This window comes from Durio zibethinus, chromosome 27 (assembly GCF_047325235.1).
Source record: "Durio zibethinus cultivar Kanyao isolate XHJ-2024 chromosome 27, ASM4732523v1, whole genome shotgun sequence".
Classification (NCBI taxonomy): domain Eukaryota; kingdom Viridiplantae; phylum Streptophyta; class Magnoliopsida; order Malvales; family Malvaceae; genus Durio; species Durio zibethinus.
Window position 1 is genome coordinate 4,866,293 of NC_143188.1, and position 14,144 is coordinate 4,880,436.

Sequence of the window (14,144 nt, forward strand, 5' to 3'; positions counted from 1 at the left end):
CTCCTTTTTCTCATTTTCGATCAATTTTGCTAGATTTTCTTAGATTTGAATTCCAAGTCTGCGACTTCAACCACAAAAACCTCCACTTTTCGCTGCTCCAAATTACAACCAGAAATAAGTTTATCACTGACATAATTTTTTCATCAATAATTACCTACAAATTACTAACGAAATATCAATAGAATTTAATTATAAAAAAATTTGACCATCACCGATGTAATATCGATGGGATTACTGATGAAATTTATTAATAGATTTAATTCCATCGGTAATCCGTAGGTAAAAATATGGTGCAACTTATTGCAAAAATTACTAATGAAGAATTTTGTCGATAAAAAAAATTTACAAAAAAAAACTTCATGGTTGCCAATTATTGATGGAATTTTCATTGGTAATTTGTTGAAAAATCACAAAAAAAAAAAAAAATTTAAATCCCATTCCCAGAATTGAGAAACCTAATTTCACCTAAACCCCAAATTCCTAAAATCAAACCCCCTCATTCACTGATTCCCCCCTCCCGACAACCCATCTTATCTCGTCGACTTTCCGATCATCCCTTTCTATCATTAGCAATTTCCTTATTCATTTTTTAAGTTTTTTATTATTTATTTGTTGAGTTTATTGTTAAACATTTTGGTATAGATTTGGTGGGTTTTGTTGTTATATATTTGTTGCATTTTTATTGGGTTCAACTTTTTGTTAATTGTTGTTAGTTTTTTTATTGAGTATTGTTAATTTTTGTTGAGTTTTTTTTTTCTTAGTATTGTTGAGTATTTTTTTTTTATTTGTTAAGTATTGTTAAAATTTGTTGGGTTTTTTTAATATATTTACTAATTTTTAAATGTGTAAGATTTATGTTGATTTTATGGTAAATTTAGGTTTAATATGTATTAAATTTTATATTTGTTTAGAAAATTTTTTATATTTAATATTCTTTAAAATCTAATAATAATTATACAAAACTAAAAATTTTATGTTATTTTATGTTAAATTTGGTTTAATGTGTATTAAGATATATATTTGTTTTAAAAAACTTTTATATTTGATTTTTTAAATTTAATAATAATAATTATTGAAATATTGTGGTATTACTGTATTGATAAAATGTTAGTAAAATTTACAATATTAAATAGTATTATAAGTTGATGCACCTGGATTTTTTTTTTTTTAATTTTAGGGTGCTGAATCAAAAAATATTATGAAGGTTAAATAGTAGAAAAAAATTAAATTAAACATAGTTATGAATTATATAAGTTAGTGTATAATAATTGTTGGGTTTAAGTTTTTTTTCATAACTCTCAATATAAATAATTGATCAAACTTAATTTAAATAAATTAAATTTTTCTACATTTTTTTCCTTTTCGTAATCTATCTGTAAACGTATGTTTTGAAAATGGGTTTTGGGTGGATGTAATGAATATGATTTTTTATTCATTTTCAAGATACTAATTTTTTTTTGTTTTCCATTCCATTGACTTTGAAAATAAAACAAAGCACCAAACTCATCATAATCCTCAGTTCATGACCTTTCATGTAATAGAGAATAGATGTGCCCCTTATCGTAAGTCTTAGCTAAAGGAAATTCATACTAGTGATAGTAAATTACTTCACCAAATGGGTTGAAGTAGAAGCATTGGCAAGCACCAAGGAAACCTAGATCAAGAAATTCTTTAGAAAAACATTGTTTACATATATGGCTTACCTTGGGCCATCATCACAAATAACGATAGGAAGTTTGATAACTCGAGGTTTAAAGAATGGTGTGGAGACCTCAATATAAACTTGCGATTCACACTAGTAACTCATCCCTAAGCAAATGAGCAAGCAAAAACAATAACAAGAATATCTAAGAAGTTTTGAAAAAGAGGTTGGACGAGACTAAAAGCAAGTGGGTTAAGGAATTGCTTGAAGTACTATGGGCATTAAGGATGACCACTATAATGCCAATAAGAGAGACTCTTTTTAATCTAGTATTTGGAACTGAGGTGGTTATGTTAGTTAAGATCAACTTACCAAGCCTCAAGGTGGACGATTAACAATTACCTTATTAAGAGGGCCAACCTAGATCTAGTTAAGGAATTAAAGGATAATTCCCTAGTCAAAACACCCACGTATCAGAAAAAAATATTGGGTTAATACAACAAAAAAGATAAGAAAAATTACATTAAAAAGGGTAACCTAATTCTTAAAAAGGTAAACTAAAAAGGCCTTTACATTGTAAAAAAGGTCATTCAAGTAGGAGCATTTAAACTACAAAATCTCAACAAAGACCTCATTCCTCAAACTTGAAACATTGACAACTTAAAAGTGTACTACCAATGAATAACAACCAATCACTGTAATGACCTATGTTTTATCTATTAGTGTCAACATGTATCAAATGATATTCAACAATCTTTGTTGACCTCAGACTTGATAATCTCTAAAACTAAAAGTTAAACTTAGCTTTTATTCTCATTTTGATTTTGATCTCATTTTTACTTAATTGAGCTAAGAGTACAATTGTTGTACTCGATCTAAAAGGTTGACTTTAAATCCAACATATAATGAAAAGCACTTTAAAAAAATAAAGCATAATGAAAAATCAAAAGCTGAGCTGAAAGTTCAATTAATTCCATTAATAAAACTTAGTTGTTACAAATAACTAAAAATAAAAATACAAAAATTCGTAAATACTAAGAATTAACATTATTCTCTCTAGTTTCTTTGACAACATTATCTTTAGCAATAATATCCCATTCTTCTTAAGCTAACTCATCTTTAACAATTGGTGTTGTTTTTAGGTTCTACAAAGTGACGTCAGAAAAGTTCAAGTAAAGAAACCTTAACTTAGCCTCATTCACCACTAACTCAAAAGCATCGAACACCTAATCAAGGTAATCCTCAACCATAATCTACTTGAACTTTGGATTGTCAAAAAACTTGTTTAAAGCCACATTGATAGTAATCTTGATTGCTTTCTTCTTTATGAGCTCAACCAATTTAACATCTTTCTTTAAATCCTTGATTTCAAACAAAGTAAAAGTCAGAAGAAAGTTAAGATCACAAACTTGAGCAAACACATTAAACTTTGTAACAGCTTATTCTTGTTGAAAGTCATGTCTTTCAATTGTTTCTTGAAGGATGTCAAACTCATTTTACATCATATTTTCTAAATCAAGAACCTTGATATCCTGATCTAACTTGACCAAGTGGATTAAAGAGTAGTAGGCAGCCAAGATAATTTCACTAGTATTTATAAAAAAAGACCTCAGTAAGCTATCATAGTATGCAACAAGAAAGCAAAGTTTGCACATGAAATCAAACCCAAAGATAAAATAAAAATCGAGCTCAAACTTACCCTCTTGTATTATCATATTTTTGGTAATTTTTGTTGCTACCTTAAGATTCTTTAAAACCCAATTAGATTTATTCAAGTCAATCCCAAATGAATATTGCTCTTCATCTAGGGACTCGTTAGGTATGGTCATGGGCATGACAGCCACTATACCATGGGCCTCAAATGATTGAGGCTTTTTTGATAACCTATACATAAGGTCTTTGAAGACAACTAGTTTCTCTTTATGATAAGCCAAGATAGTAGGAGATTTACAACCTGTTGTTGGACATTGCTCCCTCATCAATTGGGATGGTAGAGCAAGAAGCTCGGTAGCCTTACCATTGCCTTTATTGGTTCGCTTGGCTAATAGTTGGATGTCGAAAGGCTTTTTGCCTTTACCTTTAAAAGGATTGGAGCTCGAGCCAATTTAATTGCCTTAGCTAGTTATAACTAACAAAATGAGAGTCGAGCTAAAAATTAGTTTTAAAACAAGAAATCTTTAAGGCTAAATCAAAAGTTGAGGTGATTGTTAAGACGTTACCCCTAAACCTTAGATCGGCTAAGATTTCTTTACAAGTTAGTCTAACGGCATTTATAAGTATCTCCTTTTTTTCCCACAATCTATTAATAGCATTAAAGTGATTAAATTCTACCTCGAAGAGAGAGCCAAACACATTAGCCATTTTATTCATAAAAACTCGAGCAATATCAATTTCTCACCTCTTCTTATTGACAAAAGAACAAAATAGCACGTTCCACCCCTTTATTAATGACAAAACAATATTAAATAGCTTTATGCTAAAACAAGCTATTTTTTAGTATCGCTTCGATCACTAAGGTGAAACTTTCTTATGAGAAATTGGTTGAATAAGTTTAGGGTCTGTGTAAACCATAAGCTCTCACAAACTAGTACAAAGCTGATGATGTAACACCAAGCATTAGAAATGAGCTGAGAGATGGTTATTCCATAAACATTTAGTAATTGGACAATAAAACAATGAAAAGGAAACCTAAAACTGACAAACATAGACTCCCTACATACCTATAATTTGGTATATTCTCATAATTATGTAACCTTATTATTCAAACTGAAGTCTTCAAAAGAAAGATGCTTCAGTATGCCAAATGAAAGCTTGAACTCAATTAAATGATAAGATGTGCAAAGATTAGGACAGTCCTTATGAGCTACCCATCTTTTTAAGGATCTCATAACTTCGGTAGGTGAGAGCTAAAAATAGTTGAAGCAAAGATAGGCCCATGAAAAAATATAAAGTTTGCAAGTTTGAAAGGATTTTGAAAAATAAAGATGGTAGAGTTATCAAGATCCTCAAGTTTTCTGTCTTCATTTTCATTACGAAGGGAACAATCAACCTTCAAATCAAACTTGAAGCTAACCAAGTAGGTAGGGCCTGTAAAAATATTAGAAGGGATTGTAAATAAAAAAAGAGAGCCATATTCGATATCTTTGACAACTAAGGTAACAAAAAAGAAAGTCCCAAGATTAGCCTGAAAAACACTAATATAATCACTATTATCCCCTAAGCTCTCATACTAGCATCTAATTCTCTAATAGCTTCGTTGTTCATACTACTAAAGCTATTTTAGAATAGTCCCAATCATTTATTATGAAAAAAGTAATATCATCATTGGGTATTCCTACCCAAACTGGTCAATTTCATCCTTAAAGTTAACAAAAAAAAGGGAAGAGGATATAAAACTACTCGGTGAGTTAGACTTTTTTTAAAAAAATTATTAGATAAATTAAAATGTATCGCAAAGATTAACGAAAAGAAAATGTTGTTAAACAAGAGCTCAGAGCTGAAGGAAAAAATGCATAATGCTAAAGAACCTTTGAAAGCTAAAAAAAGCAAAGTATGAGACATGAGAAGCGACCAAATCTTTGTAGACAAAGGCCAAAATCTATGAACAACTAAGATAAAGCCATGTCACTATTGCGAGGATGAGGATAACTTTTCGGCAAAAGGAAATATAAATGAATATAATATATATAATAAAATCTAACATTTCTCTCCTCCCATGTAGTTTCCCTACTTAGCTTAAGTCTCACCTCAAATCATGGGAGATTATTTGATCTTGACAAAAAATAAATGAAAGAAACATCACAAACTCAAACCAAAAAAGCGAGATCAACCTCAGAAGAATGAAATGAGCTTGTTGATCTTAAAACATTGATCCATATTTGAGGATATGACATGTTGATTCAAGCAAGTAAAGTCAACTTGATAAAACACCCCGGATCCCGGATCCTTTATACAAGTTATGCCCAAGTTTAGCATGGGGTAGTTTAATTACAGATGTTCCTAGCATGATCGACCTTGAAGAATAATGAAACAAGCCTGCTTACCTAACTAGAATAGTTTGAACCTTATTGCACAAGCACTTGTTTCATTCTAGTTTCACTCATCCAACAAGTCGACAAAACAAACCCTTATGCCACCTCAAGTAGATCGGCTTAACATATCAAACTAACTATTATGAGACAGAATGATAAGGGCATTTTTTATGTCTAAAAGGCAAGATAGTCTTTCCACTATTCAAAGTAAGTCAACTAGGCCAAAAAGACATCTTGGGCATTTCAATCAAGCCAACATGGCATGCTAACCTTCCCCCACTGAGTAGACTTCTGTAGCACCAACAATATCCACCTAATAAAGACATGACCATATTAATGTGTCTCTTAGATATTGGAAATAAACCTGCCATGTCAACCTGGATCACCCACGTCAGATCGATCATTAGATCCCCTAACAGGGCTTTTCTTACCTGATCACTCACCTCTACAGGTATAAGTACCATTTTTTCCATTCTAGATAAAAGGATCGAATCCTAATAAATTCTCATTTATTACTTCTTTTTTTTTCTTTATCTTTCATTTTCTTTTTCAAATACTGACTTGAACGTTGGAACACAAATGTCGAAGACACCTTCGATCTTTGCTTTTAACTGACTTCTGACCTTGTGATTTTAGATAAGGATGTTAATTTTACCCACACTCAATAAGGAATCTGACTTTTTAACTGAATGAAAATAGGGATGTGTATTACATTATGGTGATAGGGATAGGTATAATTTTAAATTTTTATAGAGTATAGGAAAGGAATGAATAATATAACACTAACCTCGTACTCATACCCTACATATATATATATATATATTATACCTATTTAGTAAATCGATTTTTATTAAATAATGTATATTATTATTTTAGATTAATTAAAATTAATATATTTTTATTTAAAAAACATACATTAATATATATTTAAAAAAAATTACACAAATAGACAAGATAAAATTTTTTTAAAAAGAGCTAAAAAATAAATTTTTATTTTTATTTTTTAAAAAAGTTATAAGTATGAAGATTATCCTTACGTATTAAACACCTGCGAGGATGGGGATAGAAATAGATTTGAAATACCATTGGATATTGGCATCGGGTTAAGTATAATATAAAAATTTAAAAATGAGAATAAGGATGAGGAATGCTTTTTTTTTTTTAGTTATATCAAGATGGCAAAACCCTAATACAAGTAAGAGGAAAGGAAGATACCTGATTCAAATCAGACCCTTGATGTTCCCTTAAACGCCTTTAGCCACTAGGCCAAACAAAGGATGATGAATGCTTTACTTACCCTATATGTTACTCCTTGATATCCCTAATTTCAGGTTTTCACCCTTTGTATCAAGCTCAGCACAAACAAATATATTATATATAAAGCTAACTATAAATTATAGAAAAAATAAGTAAATTATTCAAATGTATTATTTGATCATATTTATTTTATTTATTTAAGTATATTATTTTTATGTGACACATTTTTCAATTTTTTTCTTTTTCAAAATCATAAAAATAATAGTATCAACTGAAATATTTTTTATAAAATATATATGATTTTATCAAGTATATAACAATTAAGCATTGTAAATATATTATTTAATTATGTATTTATTTTACTTAATTAAATACATAATCCTGGGTCATTGTTATTTTATTTTATGTTTTTTTTCTTCTTATTCTTTACTTTTCCTTTTTTTTTGACTTGAAGGAAGGTAATAATAATATATATATGATTTTATCAAGTATTTGTTAAGCATTATATATATATATATTATTTAATCATGGATGTATTTTTTTTTTATCAGAATCATGTATGTATTTTACTTAGTTAAGTAACAATATCAACCCTTTAGGCCTGGCGATTCTCAGTTACTGCATTCCTTGAGCTGCTCGATGGCTTCACTAACAAAGTTACTCTGTTTTGTGTACTTCTAAATTTCAAAAGTTGAAGATTTTACTCATCTCATCTCTGTCAATCGAGTATGGCGCTTACATTATTTGCATTTCTGGTCAACAGCTGAACATAAATTCTTTTTGGCCGGTAAGACATTGAGATTTAAAATCGATTCATTTAAATTAAAAATTCAACGTTTTACTAATAGATCATTTAAATTAAAAATTCAACATTTTACTAAAAGATCATATGATCGTTAATATCAAAAAACTATAAGGATTTGAGATCTGATAATTGAAATTAAAAATCTAATAGTCGAGCAGTTGTTGGTAGGTAAAAACAGTACAGTGTTAGTTAAAGCTTCAATCTTCAACAAAAAATTGAACAGGGTAACCTGAACGAAATTTAGAAAATTAGGCTGATGTTCCAACAGCAAATTTTATATGAATTTGATATAGGAGAAAGAAACAATTGAACTGTTTGAACCGCCCGGCCACCGATCCCATCCCTTTGAAAGATGCTTAGATAGAGATGTCTATGAAGAGATGTTTAGAACCATAATGAAATTTACAAAATTGAGTTTGGAAAATATAGATACAAGATACCATATTATACAGGAGTAGTTGAACCTTATGGAAGCAAGATGTAATTTTATGATTTTATTATACAGACACGGCCTAAATGCAAACTCAGTACTCTCTAAAACAACAAAGATTTAAAAAATTTCATCTGAACTTCATGAAAACTGGAAAGTTTCCATTTTAATGCTGAGTAAGAGAAGGAAATGATGGTATTGAGTGCAATATCAACTTCCGGCCACTCCTCCGACCAGGGGTTGACCCTAACTCACATTGAGGAGGAGAGATCCTCTTACTGTTGGGAGAAGAAGTCTTGATGGCAGTTACGGGTGAAGAATTGCCTCGTAGAATCTCAGGCATTTCATCTCCTGCGACAGTTTGGAAATGCTTTTCAATGATGTTTTGAGGCCGAATAATATTAGGCTTTCCATATCTTTGCCCATTATACAGTGTGGAAGACGATCCAATGGCGGTAAAGGACTGTGGTGGTTTGCTCTTCGACGAAAATGGCAGTTGAACCAAAGGTCTGTGAAGAAAATATTATTGAAGTTATGGTAACAATAAATATTAATTTTATCACTGAAACAAGCAGTTCACGGAAGAAACCTGCAAAGCTGTAGCGGAGTTGTTGGGAGAGCAGAAACTGGAGTTTGCTTTTCAGTATTCAAGATGTCAGCTTTCTCTAAATTTTTGTCCACCCCATTCTTGTCAGAAGGATCTGTTTCTTCCTCTTCTGGTCCTTCTGTTTCCTCTATAGCCGATCCTGTATTTCGAAGTAATCAAGTGAATTAGAATTTGAAAATAATGTCAAATAGTCAAAAACAAAACATCAAGTAGATTCAACAAGAGGCATGTATTGAAATAATCATGCAAGCCAACAGCGCACTTACCTTCCTTCCTACCAAATGCATTCTTACACCCTTCGCATCTGCAGTTGATGGAGCATCCAACACCACCCTTTAAGAGAAACAAATGACTTCTGAATCAGTTTATTTAGAACAACATAAGCAGAGAGGTTTCGCAGAAGAAAAAAAACCTGATAGCATTCACAATATTTCTTCAGGCAACTTGATTTCTTGCAGTTGCATCCTCTTTTATGTCGAGCTGAAGCTGGAGTTTTGCTAGAGTCATCCTGCAAGAAGAAATGCAAATTAGGCTATATAGCAACTCATGATTGACCAACTAGATCGAGAAACATTTGAGTTATTCCTTACCCCAACTTCAGGTATTGGATCAGAGGTCCTGATGACTTTGGGAGCAAATGCAAGTGGGTTACGAGACTCAATCTGCTTACGAGTTGCAAGTACTGTATCCTCATGGATAGGCTTATTAAAGCAGTCTTGACATGAACATGGCTCTATGCAGTATACACCAGCAGCAAAACATTCACAGTAGCTGAAAAGAAGGTTCATAAAGCAAATGAGCACATCTAATGAAAAATGCAAAATGTAACTGTTTCCTTTCACATATTATTTAACATTTATTCTTGCACAAGATATAGGAGAAAAACAGGAAATATGAACCAGCATCTCTCAAAGAATAAGAAAGAGAAAAGAAATGTAGGCAAGATATTGCTAACTAACACAAAATGTTGAAAAGGGGATGGCATTTGACTCAAACTTATCCTATTAGATCACAGCAGTAACCATGAATATGAAGCATGTTCTAAAATTTAAAACAAAATTAAAACTGACAGTTTCAAACACTTTGACTTCTTGCAGTTGCAACGCTTACAGGCCTCATTCTCTCCTGCTTGTTCCAATCTCCGTCTGAAAATTCATAAAATGATGATATACAAAACAAACATTAGATATGTAATAGTAGATAGTAATAATCCAATAAACTGTCACATCCTCATACCTCTTCTTTTTGGGACTATTTTGATTGAACTCTTCATTAGCTAAATAGGCAGATGCCTGAGAAGCATCTTCTGCAAGTTGAACCCCATTTTCAGCAGGATCTATTTCTCTTTCAGTAGAGGCCGAAGTCAAAGATTCATGAACAGCTTCTTGACCTGCTGTGGGGGGTAAAATGGATGTAGTGGAGCTAGGGAAACTTATCTTTTGTGTCCCAGAAGATAAAGTTTCATGTTTGATATTCTTGTTATCCCTTGAAGTTATTGCAAGAGCATTTAAGTGCAGACCAATTCCTGGTAAAATGCACCTTGAGGAATCATTGCCAGACTTAGTAGGCACCAATTGGTTATCTACATAAGAGCTGGTATTTGAACCATCGTCTAAGTTGTTCCTCCGAGCTGCCAGCATCTCAAAGTCTAAACAGCGCCTTCTTAATCCACGATGCAAATTAGAACCAGGCTATGCGTAAACATATAAAAGCACTGTCAGTGATAGCAGATCAAGAGAGAATGATTTTCATATAAATAATGGGGAGAATTAAAATAACAAATTGTTGCATAGACAACTAAATAAAGAAATCCCTGCAATAATGGAATCACCAAAATATATGGGAGAGTGCAGGCAACCTTGAACTAAGACAGTGGATATATCCTTAGCAGTTAAGAGTAGGATCATAAATATAATTTTGTGAACTGAAGGCAATAATAAGTAACACTGTCTAGATTGCTATTCCTACAACATGATATGAAGAAAAGACTCAGATCATGCTGCAATTAGTAAAAGAACAAACATGTTGAACGTTTTCTACTTCTCTGCAACTCATGCAGCAAAAATTACTCTATATCACTTCAAATTAACACTGACTGAATATTGTTAATAACACAGCTACGCAGCATCTCTTACCTTAAAAGAAAATAAGTCACACATCCCAGTTTCCACATTGTCAGTCAGACTGCCAGACATGCAGTTAGTCACACTAGTAACCTCAAAATTTCCATGTGCATGGTTTATTTCCTCCAGCTCACCAGCTTCTCCGGTTTGCAGACAAGGGTCTTTACGTTCATAGGAATGAACAGTGGTTTGGGACACTTCAAGGATATCATTTTGTGGGAACTGAGAAATAAGAGTAGGACAAAATCTTGTAACTGGGTCCAATGATTTCTGAAATGCACCCCTAAAAGCCACCGAATCATTAGGCGAATTAAAAATCAATAGGTCAGCCCCATCAGAGATCAAATTCTCCCAGTTACATTCTATGTTTTGCTTTTCTTGCTCAATCTGACAAATGCCTACTGCTTCTACTCCATCAGATAAACCTTTTTCAGAGGCCTCTTGATCAAACGGAACAATTGAGAGAGATGTGCAAGTGGATTCTGACACACAATTTGTCTCAATAACACAAGGTGCTGGATCGCTGTTGGGGCTGCCACAATCATAATTTAAGGTTCGTGGCAGCTCAATTGCAAACCTTGAAGTTCCAGTAGGCAGCTCAAGAGAAGCTTCACCCAGGGAAACTCCAGGATTAAAATTCTCTTGTATCTCAGCAGTGCTATCACACAGCTGACCTGCTACCATACCAGCCTCTTGATTTGTACTAACTTTATGCCCCTCACCAGAAGACAACTCAGGTTTTGATGAATCGGTATAGCTATGCCTGTAAAGAAAGAATAATTAGCATTAACAAGACAAATGAAAGTGAGGTAATAAGCCATGAAATTAAAGAATCTGGACACCAACAATCAAGAATAAGCAAGTCTGTTACCTTTTCAGGAATCTAGATTCCTTGTGAGAGCCGACATGGGGTGAAGTGAAAATAGATGGAAGTGATGCAAAGCTAAGTGGGTTGAATGTCTGCGTAGGGTGTATGGATTTCACTGGTTTGATGGGGGAAAGGCTATTGATATAGTTAAAGACTGGGGAATCCTGTACACAATGGAAAAAAACCCTTCTTAGATAATTTTACAAAGTTAATATCAGATGCTTAAGTTAATCAAGTTCTAGTATGGAATTAGATGTTCTTGAGCATTAAAATATGTTTGCTGCAAAACATCTTTCGATTCAAATCAAATGCTTCTCTAACATCTAAAATTTTGCAACAAAGATGAAAACAAGAGCAAGAGGAAATGACACATGTATGCTGTTGCAACAGCAAATCATTTGAAATATCTTGAAAAAAATATTGAACTAATAATTGGCTCATTGAAAGAGATCTACTGTGTCAAATGACTATCAACAAAATCAGGGTCAAAATGATGATTTTTAAGGAAAAAAAAGGTAAAACTTTCAATGCAAACGGAAGACAAGAAATTCACATGTCTAACAGACTAACACTGAGCAGGAAGACAATTCTGCCATGGTCAATTGTTGAAGAAAACTTCTGTAAGAAAACAAAAAGAAAAAGAAAGAAAAGAAAAGGCAAAGGGCTAGATATCTGCCAGTATAAATAAAATGCAAATAATTAATATACCAAGGCCTGAGCCTGAGAGAGAATAATAATCAAAAGCAGTGACTGAAAATTTTAAGTGAATTCAGTACAATGTCTGTGAGCGAAGGGAAAATAATTTAAAAGAAATGAGGAATAAAAAAAAATCTCAGAAACATGAGTTATACAAGTAAATCATAACATAAAGAAAAAGCTCAATTGTAAGCCCTACCAAAATAAACACAAAAAGGCAGAAGAACCCAGAAGGAAAATATTTGTCAAAAAATTAAACTCTAACCAGAGATCCAATTCACATGAAACTAGAAAATTCACACCCCCAAAAATAAAAGGGAAAAAACAAAACTTTCCAACACTATGAACAAAAAGCACACAGTTTTAGCAAACAAAGTCCAGAAAGATGAAGGTCAACAGTCACACAGAAACCAAATCCAAGCGCATGAAGTGAAGCAGAAAGCAAACAAAACCAAAAGAAAAAAGGTTACCCCCGGGAAGATTAAGTAGAAGAAAACTATTACCTCAAACTTTGAGAGTGAAGAGCTGATCTGGGTTTTCTCTGGGGTATCCATCATCTACAGAGAAGAAACTCCACCACATAACCCAGTCCCCCTCCCCCTCACTCACTATCTCTACTGTTGATATTTTCCTCTGTCTCTCTCTTTCCTCTTCATTTAGTTTATTTTTCTCTATCTTTATCCATGACTATATCCACATCTATCTACTTTATCTTTCTACTCCTTTGTATTGTATAAACTATACAGTAGTATAAGATTCAAGAAGAAGCGGAAGGCGGGAGGGCTTGGGATTTTCTCGTGTAATGAAAGAAAGACCCTACTTTACAAAGCAAAAGAGAAGGCCCACTTTGTCTACAGCTGTCCTAATAGTCGCCATGTTGTTGCTGCTTTCATTGTATGTGGACTGTGGACAAAAGAAACTCGCAATTTCACTTTTAACATCATAAAGCAACGTACCTATGGATGTGATCTTCCACTCTTTACTCTTTTACTGGTTTTCCTATTAATCTTTCTTCTCTTTTCTCTTTCTTTCTTTTTTTTTTTTTTTTAAATACTAATATAGTATCTTTATGGGGTTTTGGAGGGAAAACCAATGGAACAATTTACTAAACAAATAAAAGGCTAAAGGGTGTACCTTGACGGTGTTTTGAGTGTTGGTAAGGTGGATGGTGGCTTGGTCATGTGAAGGATGATCCGTATCCGAGATTGATAACATCGTATTGAATAATGTTTTTATTTTGTTTAATTATATATATGCAGGCACTGGTTATTTAAATATATTATTTTAAATTTTTTATTTAATACAAATATATTTATAAATATACATAAATTTGTACAGAATAATATTATTAATAATTTATAAAATAAATATATAATATCTTAAAAAATAAAACAAATAAGTTTAAAAATATAAAAAATAATATCATTAATTTATTGATATTTTTAAACATTTAATCTGATTATATAATATTTAAATAAATAATTTTTTATATAAATATTAAGATAAAAATAAAGAGATGAAAAACTAACCTTCACTTTATAATTGTTAAACTTTAAAGAGGTGCACAATTGCTTTCTTAAAAAAGATTGAAATATTTATGAATTTTAATATAAAAAATAAAGTATAAAAAAGTTAAATAAAAAAATAAAGAAACTCAACTTTCAATGGTTATTATATCAATTAAT

At 31.9% G+C, this 14,144-nt stretch overlaps 1 protein-coding gene across 1 annotated transcript; it reads right to left on the minus strand.

Annotated features, from left to right (window-relative positions):
- Nucleotides 1-8,104: 8,104 nt before the first annotated feature.
- LOC111279288 (protein tesmin/TSO1-like CXC 2) lies at nt 8,105-13,156 on the minus strand. Its single transcript, XM_022866296.2, has 10 exons — nt 12,963-13,156; nt 11,767-11,927; nt 10,908-11,658; nt 10,009-10,463; nt 9,843-9,917; nt 9,363-9,543; nt 9,185-9,280; nt 9,039-9,105; nt 8,755-8,911; nt 8,105-8,674 (listed from the first exon to the last, which is right to left on the minus strand). The coding sequence occupies exons 1-10, from the start codon at nt 13,014-13,016 to the stop codon at nt 8,332-8,334; spliced, it is 2,340 nt and encodes a 779-aa protein (XP_022722031.2). The 5' UTR covers nt 13,017-13,156; the 3' UTR covers nt 8,105-8,331.
- Nucleotides 13,157-14,144: the final 988 nt, after the last annotated feature.